The sequence below is a fragment of the Phocoena sinus genome, chromosome 2 (genome assembly GCF_008692025.1).
Source record: "Phocoena sinus isolate mPhoSin1 chromosome 2, mPhoSin1.pri, whole genome shotgun sequence".
NCBI lineage: Eukaryota > Metazoa > Chordata > Mammalia > Artiodactyla > Phocoenidae > Phocoena > Phocoena sinus.
Window position 1 is genome coordinate 34,877,036 of NC_045764.1, and position 14,944 is coordinate 34,891,979.

The following is a 14,944-nucleotide window of genomic DNA, read 5'->3' on the forward strand; positions in this document are numbered from 1 at the left end:
TGATGACAGGTACAGTTGTCCTCTTCCCCACTCCCACGCCGGCCTCCACAGTTTTGCCTTCTTCCTGCCCCACAAGCCCTAAGGGACTGCCTCTCGCGTCTTCACTGTGTGCTCTTTCTTTAACACCCAGGCTCTACCGGTTGCCGAGCTCTATTAAAGCTGCTTCCTTGAAACTTCACAATAATTTTCATATTCCTATCCTAAATGTCTTTTTCTCAATCCTCATTCTCTGATTTCTCTGCGGTTTCTGCAGCTACTGATCAACACCCTCTCTGACAAATCTCTCCAATCTTAGTGTCACCTTCCTTTGACCCCTGGCCTTCTAACAACCATCATTCTACTTACTGTCTACTACAATAATTCTTAAGGGTATGACTTCTTCCTAAGAGTATTCTTTGAGGCTCAATACTCTTCTCCAAACAAACTTTCCTTTCAGAAAGCCCATTCATTTCTCATTTGTGTGGTTTAAATTATTAACTTTATGTCTGGGATTCCTGGGACTCTGTTTCTAAGCCTGGCCTCTCAATGGACCTCCAATCTCACACTTACTGGGACTGTGGCTGCCAGGGCATCTCCACGGTGGAGCGCAACTTCCTTTTAAATTCAACGTGTCTAAGACACAATACATTTCCTATTGCAAAAGGCAACTCCACTCCTCAATTTTGAAGTCATTTCTCCTGTCATTCACACTAGAAATCTCAGAGTCAGAGAATCACAGAACAGTGGGCTAGAAGGGAACTCAGGGGTCAAGTTCTACCACAGTAGTCATTTAGATTCTGCTTGCATACGTCTAAAACTCACTTCCTCCCAGGGCAGGCCATTCCATCTTTGGACGGCGCTGACTGGTAGACAATTCTTGAGCCCCAAGTTTCTAACCATCAGGCCCAGTTTTTGTCCTATGGGACAGGTTTAACCCCTCATCCACAGACCAGCCTTTAAGCTACTTGAAGACAGTATTCAGCCTTCTCTTCTCCAGTCTGAACACCTCCTCTTTCTCTGTCACGACCTTCCCTCCCTGTTTCACCCTGACCGCTTTCCTATTTGAACGACTACAATTTATTTACATTGCTTTTGGAAAGCAGTTTCTAGAACTGAAAGCCATATTTTAGGTACAGTCTGAAAAGCTCTTGAAAAAAGCAGAATAATTAGTGTCTTTATTAGTGATCCCCTCTAGGTTATATATGACTTGCCTGAGATTCTTGTGAGAAAAAAAACTTACTGTAATAACTACCATGTGTGAACTAGTCATCTTTATTTACTCCTCTACCTCACTCTAAGGAAAGTTTTAAGGTGGTTTATGGAAGTAAATACCAAACAATGGGGTGGGGAGAGAGAAAGAATGAGTAAATTGGGGCAAAGAGACTATGAGGAGCTGGGCCAGCAGGGACGAGCCACCTGGCTGCTGCTGCAGAGGCTGGCTGCTCCTCCCCTGCTTCACGGGTCATGCCAGCAGGCTTGGATCAATCATTATAATTGGAACTGAATGTAATTAATCATGTAATTTTGGGCCATTCCATTTTAATTCCACTAAAACTAAATCTTAAAACTGGGACACAGTGATGGATCACTGAACAATGGACACCAGCTATAACAAAACCTTCCAATACACTTGGCGCTCATGACAGGTGTGTCCAATGCTTGGATGCACTCAGGGACCCTTCTCCACTGCTGAGGTTACACTGAGAAATGAATGCAGTCCTATCAATGAGGATTTCTGATCATGTGGCCCCTGACACAATATTCTGATACCCCTTCAACTGGTCATAACACCTCAGGCATTTGCTCACTCACTCAAAGGAGGATCACGGTGCGCCCTACCGTACGCAAGGCACCAGGGGAGAGGCATCCGTCAGGAAAGAAGCGGCAACAGAAAGGTTAATTGCCTGACTGGTTTTGATCAGGGCTCCACTTTTAACGACTACACTATAAATGTCTCAGCCTGTACTCCAGGCCCTCTATGACCTGGCAGGAACCTACCACTCCAGCTCCTGAAACTGCCAGACCCTAGAGCACAGAGCACAGACTGTACACTCTAAGCCAAGGTAAACCCCTCACTGCCCACAGGACACGTTTGAGGTTTTTCCACTCTGAGCTCACAGCTTCTCCAACTCAGAATACTCTTAGCCCAGCTTTATAGTCAAATCCTTTTCATCATTTAAAGACCATTCAAACACAACTCGTTCCACAAAGTGCTCTGTGAGATCCCAAGATCGAAATAATCTCTTCACCATTTGGGCTTTACTGAACCTAATCTGTTCTTTTGTGGCATTACAGATTCTTATATACACATTTTCTTCTTCCATAATAGGCAGTTAAGATTGGTCTGCAGATTCTACCATCTTTAGAGCTGAAAGTTTGGCAGTTAAACGTATGTTATTTTTTTTTCAGAATTTAGGAAAGGAAGCAGCTGTCCACAGCAATGTTTTCTCTAATAGTAAACAAACAGGAAACAATGTGAATTTCCAATTTGGGGATGATGGGAAGTTTACAGCACATCAAATTGATAGGATATTATGCAGAGGTTAAAATGAAAATTATGAATACTAAGTAGCCGAATGGAAGTGTGTTTATAAAACAAATAATAAATGTAAAAAGCAAAACATCAAACTGCCTCTACCATAATGCATAATAGCTATGCAAAATGTACTCTTATGGACAAAGATGGTAAAAGAAAATGAAAAATGATAGGCTGACTTCCAAGGTGGAAGATTTTTCTTTCATCTTGTGGTTTCTGTTACTGTCGGTAACACTTGCGGTATAACTTCAATTAAAAACACACACACACAAAGAAATCGGTGGGCATTTCTTATGCTTATAAACTAGGTCACACAAACCTCTTTTCCTTTTGTCACAGAACAAGCAGACTGCTAAATCAAGCAAATGTGGTCGACAGGATGCAGGTGGTCTTCAACCAAATATGAGATAAAGTGTGCTGTGGACGTAATGGGGAACGTGGGCTGGTGGCTATTAGATAGAAATGGATGTTAACAAGTCACTCCCACCCTGGAAGGATGTCCTTAGTGAACTGTCAGTGCTCTGTTCACAGCTCTGTGTCCTTACTATGATAATCAGCCACTTAAAAATTCAGAAGGCATGGTGATCAAATCCAAAGTTGACACGAAGCTGGCAAAGGTAATAAATTCTTTGACAGAATCAGGATAACTAGGTAAGGACCCAAATTTAATAAGACACAGTATGGGTAAATGCAAGGTTTTACTGTTGGGTTCAACCAACCAGTGTCCAGGATTAGAAAGGTAATGCTGCATAGCAGTGTCTATAAAACCAACTGGAAAGGAGTTTACTTTAAGTTCAACAGAGGTCTTCAGTGCTGTGGTACAAAGAAAGCCAATTTAATACCTCGTTGATGAACTCAAAATTATTCCATCCATCATCAAAGCCCATTTCAAAGTACAATCACTTTCAAAAGATTTACCCTGTTTTGAATTTTGCTAATCCAAATTTCTCATAAAATTTCACTAAAAACCCATATTTATTCACTAAATTCAATTGTATTTTACTAATTGTTTTACATACTTAAGCTTTGTCACCTTAACTTATTTCTCAGAGCGGGAACCATGCTTAACGTAGTGCTGGCATATATAGCTCAATAAATTTTTGTTGAATTAATGAAATGCTGGTGAAATATAAAAAGAACTCCAAGTACGAAATAAGAATAGGTTTTTAAAAGTAGACAGTAATACTTACTAAGAATGTTTCTGATACATTAAAACACCTATGTTTTAACAATATAAGCATTTATCCCTACAAATAAAATAGAAGCCCTATAATAACTGTAGATGTGAGTAAAACTAACAGTAACAGAAGACGTTATATTTTATATGTGAAGCTACTGCCAAAGGTAAAAACAATGGAGAGCAAGAATGAAAGACGTCAACAGGTTAGAAGAAATATGAAAAGAGACAATTTACTAGTCACATGATGATCAATTAAAAACACAGACCAAGTCTTATGTCCGTTCAAGCTCATAAAAGGCAGTTTTCATGGGTAAAGAATGATAATAAAACCACAGTTAGGAAAGCAGGTTTTACAAGTAAAGGAGGTCATTTTCTTGGGATTATTTCCCCAGACAAAACAATTTTAAGATGATTATTTTTTCTGCAAAATTTCCCATTTTGACCATAAGCAATTCTATACATTTATAAAAGGATTCCTTATTTTAAAAATCTGTGTAGAAAAGAGTTTTAAAAAGAGACTAACTCATCTTACTAAATAAAAAAGACCTGACTTGTCCTTTTATTTGTCTGGTGCCAATTCTTGGAGAATTAAAGGAACCAGCAGCAGTCTGAAGTTTTCCTGGAAGATCTCTGAATATCCAGGGAGGAAGCAAAAAGCCTCAGGAACATAGAGGTCTCTTCATTTCTTTTTCCAGGTGAAGGTGGTGATTTAGAAAGAAAAAGGAAAACACAAGTGAAGAGCTGAGTATCCTGATAGACCTTGGATACTAAAAACTGGTCACCATTATCAAAGAATCCCTCAAAACAAGAGAAAACAGGCTTAGGAGGAGATTCTCTAGTCTAAGCAAGAAGGCCTCAAACCAATTCGGGACTAAAAAAAATTCCAGATCAAATCTAAACACAGCTTCTTTGTAAGGCAGTGGGTGTGGTAGCCAGTTGATCTCTGAGAAATGTATTAAGAAGGCTGACCAGCGACACTGGTACAGACTGTGTACAGTGGACCCTTGAACAACACAGGTCTGTGTTGGGTGGGTGTGGGTCCACTTATAAGTGGATTTTTCTAAGTACATACTATAGTACTACAAAATTCGCAGCTGAATCTACTGATGTGGACCCATGTATAGGGAGGGCCAACTGTAAAGTAATATACAGATTTTCAACTGTGTGGTCAGTCAGCACCCCTAAGCCCCGTGTTGTTCAAGGGTCACCTGTACTAACCAATCCACATATAAAAGGTTGAGATTTGTACCTGGATAAGGCAAGGCAAAGACATATTCTGCTCCTAAGGGAGAAGAGGGCATATAACCCTGAAGGCTAAGATAAGCATCTATTCCTAGAAAGTGCCAGAACTGACTCAGCTGGCCAGGTGAAAAGTACCAGGATGAAGATCAAAGTGCCGGATGACAAGTGATATTCAAGGGACTGCCTGGTCACATGCAGGGTCCGGTCCTAGTGGTGACTTCCTAACACAGATGGAAAAATGGACACAGAGGACTGACTCAACAAAGGTGACTCAACAGTCTGCTGGGAATTTCCAATAAATGCCAACAGCTGAACCTAGCTTCGTGTGTTGTGCTGAAAAGCTGTCTTCTCAGAAAGGACAAATGCCGCTCCAAATGGATTATGTAAGGAGAGATGGCCATTTGGGGAGGAAATATGTGTTCCTATTATGCTGGGAATAAGGGAGGGAAAGACAGGCATAGATAGATCTACATGGACCCTAGACTTTGGAAAGGCTCATTTCAAACACATAAAGGAAAAGAAAAACCAAACAGGCTTATAACAAACCCTATGATAAAATTCCTTTGGGGAGTAACAAGAGTCTGAAAATATCAATCATGAATGATCCCAATGAGAAAAAAGGAGGAGAGATCCTCCCCACCCAAAATAAATAGCTCCAAAATAAATCTGTTGGGTGATGGAAGGCACTCTGTTGTACCTTCTGACTCCTATTTTAAGAGGACAGGCACAGTAGACAGAAGAAGAAGATAGCAAACAACTAAGGGAGGATCGTAGTATGTCCTGGATGTTGAAAACTAGAGTAAGGCGAGCCTACCAAGTAACAGAGTTAAAGACAACAAAAAGGGTCACAGCTACAACTTGAAGAGGCCAGTGTAACATTAATACAGGACAGCAAGAAGTCCAGGGTTGGTTCTCAACACCTATGTTACCTCCATTCTCTTCAGTGAGGAGAATGAGGAAGAAACTACAGCAAGTAGAACAAACATGATAGAAGAATGCTGAAGTTCAAGATAGCCGAGCAGTTGATAAGCAAGTAACTGGCCTTCTTAAACGAGTTCAAGTCTCCAAGACCAGAATTCTATCTCATGGCCCTAGAGAAATTTGCCCTTTTGAGAACTTGTGGATAGCAGGGTAACTGCCAAACTACAGGTAAAAGGCAAATGATAAATGAACTTTTTTAAGGATAAAAGCACTGGTTTCCATAAACTACAGACTAGAAAGCCATACACTAATTTCCTACAGAATTTTAAGAAAACATTATAAAGATTTGTATATATTTATAGAAGCATGAGGTAAACCTTTGGAGATGACACGGACTTTCTAACACAAAATCCTATCAACCTAAGCTTATTTCTTCTTATAAGATGGTTGGTAAGTTGATAATCAGGGGAATGCTATATACACAAAGGACCTCAACTTCATCGCAACATTCAATTCACTACTTATTGAGTTTCACTTCTCACCAGACAAGAAAAGGACACATGAAAAAAAATAAAAAAATGAATCAATGTGTGAAGATTATGGTGTTGAGGGACTTCCCTGGTGGCGCAGCGGTTAAGAATCTGCCTGCCAATGCAGGGGACACGGGTTTGAGTCCTGGTCCAGGAAGATCCCACATGCCATGGAGCAACTAAATAAGCCCATGTGCCACAACTACTGAGACCACGTGCCACAACTACTGAAGCCCACGTGCCTAGAACCTGTGCCCCACAACCGCAATGAGAAGCCGGCACACAGCAATGAAGAGTAGCTCCTGCTCGCAGCAACTAGAGAAAGCCCGTGCACAGCAACGAAGACCCAACGCAGCCAAAAAAAAAAAAAAAAATTATGGTGTTGAGACTTCTTTTTCTTGGCATTAAAAACCCAAAACTTTCTTCACTATTGTTGTAATGCTTATTATGTATTTTACACACACACACACACACACACACACACACACACAAAACCTAAGGTAAGAAATTAATTGTATAGACTCAGTTTACTCATATGCAAATATAGGAGTTCTACATAATTTCAGTCACTAAGATTTAAATCCAGCTTTTGGGGGAACAAAATAGAAAGACAAACTTATTTAAAAAAATAAAAATGAGGTTGATCCTGACTTCTCACAAGTGAATGACAAGATGCAACTGCTGAACTGCATTAAAAGAAGAATGCTGTACCGCATGCGGGAGGTAGCAGTGTGTCTGTGTCTGTACGGGTGAGATGGTATCTGGGGTGCTGTTTATGGCTGCTTTATTTAAGAGGGAGGCTGACCGAAGGAAGTATGTCCAAAGGACAGCAACTGGAACAATTGAAGGATTAAAAAAAATCATATCCTGAAAACCAGCTGAAGGATGTGGAGAGTTTTCCCCTACATATAAAGCTAGAAAACGAATGCTCTCCTCAAATATATGAAGTGCTACTGCATGTAAGAGGGACGAATGGTGGTATGAATGGTGAGAAACTAGCAGGAGACAAGACTTTTTTGCTCAATATGAGAAAGACAGTTTAATCCCGGAACTGGCTGTGAGCTGCCCATCAACAGAAGTATTCAAACAGAGGTGGCATAAGGATCTGTCAGCGTAGGAAAGACTGGAGAAGACTTCTGAGTTTTTTTTTTGAAGGAATTAAGACTGCTTGATTCTAATTCTACCTCTGCCTTCTTAAATTAAGAAGGTTCTCAATGGAAATGTGAAGAACACCCGGGAATGGTCTAGATCGGTGTTCCTCGAACTAAGCTACGGATTCCGTGAGATGTTAATAGGATGCTGTATTCAAGTAAGGTTGAGAAACACCACATATTCCAGGCCGTATCTGCAGATCTGACTCACAGCACATACTGGCTTTAAGCCGTCCCAGAATAACCAAACCTATGTACCTGTGTTTAACTCAACTGTTTTTGAAATGCTGCTATGGGTGCTCCGTTCCTCTCACAGGAACCTTACTGTGATGCAAGCCTAAATTTCTTTTTGGGGAAGAAAACCCCCAACAATTTAGATTTATGCTTTTAGGAATTAATTGGCAAAAGAACTTTACCAAACAGAATGTAAAGGAACCACATACTGATTCAAAGGACCTCAGAGCTCGAGAAAACACAACAATTTGGTCCACTCGCTCATCCAGTGCTCAATTCCCCCTTCTATAACCTCCTCACCGCTGAAGCAGTTCCACAATCTCAAGAGGGTAAAGAGAACTACCGTGTGGCCAGGCATGGTTCCAGGTCCCATATTTGTGTTCTCATGCTACTCTTCACAACCTCCAATGAATTATTACCTTCTTTTTCAGAGGTGAAGAAAATAAGTCTCACTGAAGTACAATCTGTCAAAAGTCAAAACAGCTACCAAGTGCCAGGGTTCAATGTCTCCTGAGATCTTAAAGGTTCTTCTCCCAAAGAGAGAAAAATCAGCAGTAGGATCTGATATAATAGTTAGCAGTGGATAAAGTCCCAAATAATTTTCTTCTTCAGAAGACACCCAGAATTCACAGAAGCCCTTTGTGTTAGGAGTATGAGAATGTCACCTTATTCTCTGATGGCTATCACGACTTTGGTTACCCAGACTGATATGGTTATTCCCTTGTGAAAAACTACTGCACGGGTTTGGATGGTAAAATATATGAGAAGTTTAAACCTCATTTACCAGACCTTCTGTTGCAGAAAAGTCTTTCTATTTTTGCAAAACAAAATATCCTAAGTTGGCAAAACTTCCGCTCCCTTGCCCCCAAGATTTTAATATTTAAGGCCTCTGACTTTCTAAGATCTTAGTTCCTAAAAATCATATGATAAGGTAGCTTCTGCAAAAAAAAAAATATTAAATGAGTTTAAGCTTTCTGATCTGAGAGACTTCCACTGTTATTCATGGTATTTCTCAGTCTTTACCTTTCTTGCCTTACCGAGAACATCACTGGTGGCCATGATGTCACACGTGTACATTGCTGCCATCAGACGCTGAGGTTTCACTTGCAGTGCATAGCGACAGGCTTCCTTCATGGTGGCAATGAGCTGTCCTGAGAAGGGTCCATAGCAGTCGGTGAGTGAAGACTCTCCTTTCTGGGAAGCCCTCTTCTCAAAGGGCTCGGAGCAGCCACCTTGTAGGTCTTGGTGTTCATCTCTACCAGAACAGGTTTCACCTTCCCCCTGTCCCTCTTTTACCAGATCACTTTGTTCTTGATTCTGCTTATCACTTGCTGTTTGGTCTTCAAATTTACTTAGGTCCCATTTTTCCAGAACAAAACAGACACCCATGAGAGGCTCCTCACACATGGGGCCAGAGAGGGTTGCTAGCTGGAAGCCACTCACGATGCTATTGCCCAAATCTCGGTATCTACTGGCTTCTTTTGATGCTTTGCCATCTGGGCCTGTCCATACTGAATTCTGAAAATCTTTACTTTTATTTACTAATATGTTGGGCCCACATTTTCTTGGGCCAAACGACCAGATTTGGTCAACAGTGTTCCTCCATTTTCTCCCTGTTAGATGTTGCTCTAGTTTTCCTTTGAATTCCCAAATTTTCTCTTGGGTCTTCTGGTGAATCATCTGAGTGTTTTTACCCTCATTCAAAGAGGATATCAACTGCTCCATAGAACGAATCACATCACTATTTTCTTCCAGAATCTGAGTGACTTCTTCTGGAAGGGGCATGGCTCGAACACTGAGTGTGGCAAGTTTATTGGGGGTTGTCATGGTGATTAGCCCACCAGAGTAAACTTGGATTCCTTCAGGGATTCTGTTTTGATCTTCTTTTGTTTGGTGTATGACTGCAACTTTTTGTTGTTTGCCTATTTCTTCATTGACCATGTCAACTTTGGGGGGTTTTGTGATTGTTTCTCTGAATGGAATAATGGGTTCAGATACACTGATTTGAATCTTTGCAAACCTACAGAGTCAAGAGAAATAACACAAGGTTATAATCAAATTGGCATCAAAACGCCCATGTAGAAATGTTACATAATGAATATTCTGCAAAAACATAGAAATATAAAAATTATTTTACTAGGAAATATTGGTAATTTACGTTATATCAGAATTCAAAAACCACTTTCATTTCAGATTCAAAAGACCACCTCTAATGGGAACAGACCTTCAGGGAGTTCTTTGCATATACTAGAATCTCACTGCTTTGTTCATTCTCAAAATAAATAAACCATGTATTTAGATAAGAATGTTTTACAATGGAATATTACTCAGCCATAAAAAGAAATGAAATTGAGTTATTTGTAGTGAGGTGGATGGACCTAGAGTCTGTCACGCAGAGTGAAGTAAGTCAGAAAGAAAAAGACAAATACTGTATGCTAACACATATATATGGAATCTAAGAAAAAAGTAATGTCATGAAGAACCTAGGGGTAAGACAGGAGTAAAGACACAGACCTACTAGAGAATGGACTTGAGGATATGGGGAGGGGGAAGGGTAAGCTGTGACAAAGTGAGAGAGTGGCATGGACATATATACACTACCAAACGTAAAATAGATACCTAGTGGGAAGCAGCTGCATAGCACAGGGAGATCAACTCGGTGCTTTGTGACCACCTAGAGGGGTGGGATAGGGAGGGTGGGAGGGAGGGAGACGCAAGAGGGTGGAGATATGGGAACATATGTATATGTATAACTGATTCACTTTGTTATAAAGCAGAAACTAACACACCATTGTAAAGCAATTATACTCCAATAAAGATGTAAAAAAAAAAATAATAAAGTAAAATAGGCATTAAAATATTTTTTAAAAAGAATGTTTTGAGTGGAGAATAAATGTTTTAATAAGGTTTTACATGAATTCTTTAAAATATTATCTGCCACTTTAAGAATCTGGCGAAGAAAAGCTCAATGATTATAACTCTTAAGAGATAAAAAAAAAAAAAAAAAAAAATCCTGACAGTGGATTTGGCTTTAATGAGGTTCATGGTGAGGCTGGCAAGACCTAGGAGTCTGTCTAGAGTAGCACTCTCCAAAAGATCTTTCTGAAATAATGGAAATGTTCTCTATCTGTACTATGATTACAGAGTACTTGATATGTGGCTAGTGCAACTGGGGAAACAAAGTTTTAATTTCATTTAATTTTTTTTTTTTTTTTTTTTTTGTGGTACATGGGCCTCTCACCGCTGCGGCCTCTCCCGTTGCGGAGCACAGGCTCCAGACGCGCAGGCTCAGCGGCCATGGCACACGGGCCCAGCCGCTCTGCGGCATGTGGGATCTTCCCAGACCGGGGCACGAACCCGTGTCCCCTGCATCAGCAGGCAGACTCTCAACCACTGCGCCACCAGGGAAGCCCTTAAATTATTTTTTTTATCACCTAAACATAAAACCCCCATACTGTATATAGTTCAGTTTGGCCTGCTTTTTGGACTTTATATGAATAGAATCAAACATTTTTTTCTTCAATTGTCTTCTTTTGCTCAATATTATGTTGTGAAATTCATCCATGTTTGCGTAGTTAGCTTGTTCACTGAGATTATTCTATAAAATTCCATGGTATGGATTTACCGTAATTTATTTGTTTATGCACTTTATTTTGAGTTTTTTCCAGTTTTGGTCTATTAAAATTTTTGTTGCTATGAATATTATTGATGCACATTTGTCCAGCTTTGTGTTAAGTATATATAGAATAGAAATGGGAATAGATTTGCCAAGCCATAGGAAATAATTATCTCCTACCTTAGTAGATAATACCCAAACTACATTCCAAAGTAGTTGTACCAACTCACGCTCCCACTCGCTGTGTAGGTAAATTCCTACATCTTTGCTCTACATCCTTGCCACCATCTGATGCTGTCACTTTAAAAAATTTCAACCACAAATAAGTAATTCAATTAAAATCAGTTTTAGATTTAAAGGGGGAATTTTACTTGAAATATAATTCTAAGTACCATAAAGCATTATTTTTAAAGAGGAGTTAATGGCCTGAGAAACGTAAGGTTATTTAACATTGAATTTTAATTTGGTAGCAAAGAGTGTGAAAAGAGAAAAAATAAGTTAGCTCAAAAACTCCAAAAAATAACATACCATTTCAATACTGTTAAGAAAAAACCCCTGAGAATTAAGTTACTATTTTAAAATACATGAGGCCTTATGATTTATCCAATTAGGATTATTCTCTAATCAACATTGTAATTATACCTTCAGAAATTCTAAGAAAATGGTGACAACATGAAAGAGATGGAGAAACCTACCTTCCAATTTTGCACTAATTATGGCTATAAAAACATTTAAAGAAACCCAAATGGATGGTGCTGCAGGAGCAGCTCTTCTTATTCTACTGTACTATTAGTAGTAGCAGTAGAGTAGTACCGTACTACAACAACAATTACTACTACTACCACCACCACTACCAATTTTACTAGGTTGCTTTAAGGATTAAATGAGACACACAGAGTTCAACACAGTGACTAACATGTAGTATTTAGTATGTAATCATGTTGATTCTTTATAATTATTATTTTAGCTATAATTATAATTATGGTTATTAAAGTCCCAGAAAATTGAAAAATAAAAGGAAGGAAGGCCATTACAGGGTGATTCATCAAAGAAAAACAAATGGCCAATAAACAAAGTAAAAAATGTTTCAGGGACTTCCCTGGTGGCGCAGTGGTTAAGAATCCGCCTGCCAATGCAGGGGACACGGGTTTGAGCCCCGGTCCACGAAGATCCCACATGCCGCGGAGCAACTAAGGCCGTGCGCCACAACTACTGAGACTGTGCTCTAGAGCCTGTGAGCCACAACTAATGAGCCTGCGTGCCGCAACTACTGAAGCCCATGCACCTAGAGCCCGTGCTCCACAAGAAGAGAAGCCACCGCAATGAGAAGCCTGTGCACCGCAACGAAGAGTAGCCCCCGCTCGCCGCAACTAGAGAAAGCCTGCGCGCGGCAACAAAGACCCAACACAGCTAAAAATAAATAAATTAATTAAAAAAAAAACGTTTCAGTATCATTACTAAGCACAGAAAGTGTATATTAACAATGCACACCTTTTATTCGTCTTCCAGGTTGGTGAAATTTTTAAAAATTATGATATACAAGGCTGGCAAAAGTTTGGGAAAAGAGACACTTTCAAATACATCTTGCTAGTTTCAGTGTAAACTGGAACAGCCTTTCTTAAGGATAATATGGATCATAAGCCTAAAAAATATGCCAGTAATATAATATGCCACCTTTTGAATCAGCAATTATACTTCCAGAAGTTTATCTTAACCAAATAATCAGAGCTGTGTATAGGTATCTGTAGGTATTTGAATACACATAGAACAGACTAGGGATTTATGGACCCAAGTGTAACGGTCATAGTTATCTCTGCATGGTAACTGAATGATTCTTTTTATTCTTCTGTATTTCCCTAATTGCTACAATAAACATATATTACCTTTGGAATAAAGAGGAAAAACATAATTTACAAAAAGTTATTTGGGATGCCTATTTTATGACACTTATGTATCACCATGATAGAGAAATATAAAGATTTACCGAAGGTTTACACTGTAGAGACCACATCAATAAGGAAAGGAAGTCTATCCTAATTACAGCCTATGTTTACAAAATACAATTTTGTTTTGTTGCCCTGATATGCTGTGTGTGTATATGCTTAAAGTAAAATGAAAATATTTTATGATAATAAAATATTATTACTTTATTATCTAAAATAAATAAACTAAAATGCAAAATGTAAAGTGCTTATCTGGCACACTAAACTAAACTAAACTAAACTAAAAATGCAAAATCATGCAAGTATAGCAGTGAATACTATTTGTCAGTTATTAAAAATTAAATCTATGATCCAGTAACACAATAACAGTTCATGTTTAAGTTGAGGGCACTTAATTTTTCTCCAAAGACAAACCACAGCGTAAGTTCAATGGGTTTAGGAAACGCTAAAGCATCCCACCGATTTTGGGGCTATCATTTCTTCATCTCTGTTATCACCTAACCTTTCTTTTAAGTCATCCAGGCATCGCTGAAGGTGAACTTCCCCTGCTGTGACTAAAACGTGCTCTCCCGTTTCCTGAATTAAAATCTGGACACAGGGATCAGCTTGGTTTAACAGTTTCATTCCTCTGACGAGCTGAGGCATTTCACCTAGGTTAACAAAATGAAATACTGATTAAATACAAGATAAGGACTAATATAATCTAAAGATAACACCTGTGAGAAAACTGAAGGGAAAAGTATAATGAAATAAACTCTTAAAATAATGGTTTATTGTTCTTCCAAATAATATAGCAATGTGAAGAAAACTACCCTCTAGTAATTTACCTGTACAGATAGCTCACGAGACACGTGTCACATATCACTGAGACTCCCAAAGCTGATCTATGCCACTTCTTCAAACACTCAGCAAATATAAACTACCATCGTTACACTTGTAAATCCACCTAAATGTATTACACATGTATATATATCTAGAAATGTAACAGAACTCTTCCCAAACAGTACCTATAAAACTATAAAAGCAACAAATAAGCAAAGGAAGCATTCAATATGATACTCAATTCAAGAAACTGTACCAGAAGCTCATATTTAAAATTAATTATTGGGTTTCCCTGGTGGCACAGTGGTTGAGAGTCCGCCTGCCGATGCAGGGGACACGGGTTCGTGCCCCGGTCCAGGAAGATCCCACACGCTGCAGAGCGGCTAGGGCCGTGAGCCATGGCCGCTGAGCCTGCATGTCCGGAGCCTGTGCTCTGCAACGGGAGAGGCCACAACAGTAAGAGGCCCGCGTACCGCAAAAAATTAAATAAATAATAATTATTTATGAAACTGCTTGACAGAACTGTGGATTTTAGAATAAAGCTGCCCTTTGGGTGACAGGCGGGATACACTAAGCAGCCACTTTATCCCGTGAGCTATGGGTACCTTCTGCATTCCACTCTGCTGGTGCTTTCAGTATCTAATTGCTTGTTCCCTACAGTTCTTGGGGTACAGGTAGGGATTTGGATCCACATCTTGAGTTCTGCTGCTGCTTTTTCACACCTTTCATATGCGTGGTGGCCACTATTCACTCAAGGCAGGTCACAGGAATTCTCCTGTTACTACTTTAG

General features: G+C 39.5%; 1 protein-coding gene across 1 annotated transcript in view; it reads right to left on the bottom strand.

Annotated features, from left to right (window-relative positions):
• Window positions 1–14,944, bottom strand: part of EFL1 (elongation factor like GTPase 1) — a 133,781-nt gene that overhangs the window by 16,688 nt on the left and 102,149 nt on the right. Inside the window, exons 17-18 of the mRNA XM_032623746.1 lie at window positions 13,835–13,982; window positions 8,811–9,793 (exon numbers count right to left, since the gene is read on the bottom strand). Of these exons, the coding sequence (XP_032479637.1) occupies window positions 8,811–9,793; window positions 13,835–13,982 (1,131 nt within the window). The remainder of the gene's footprint in view (window positions 1–8,810; window positions 9,794–13,834; window positions 13,983–14,944) is intronic.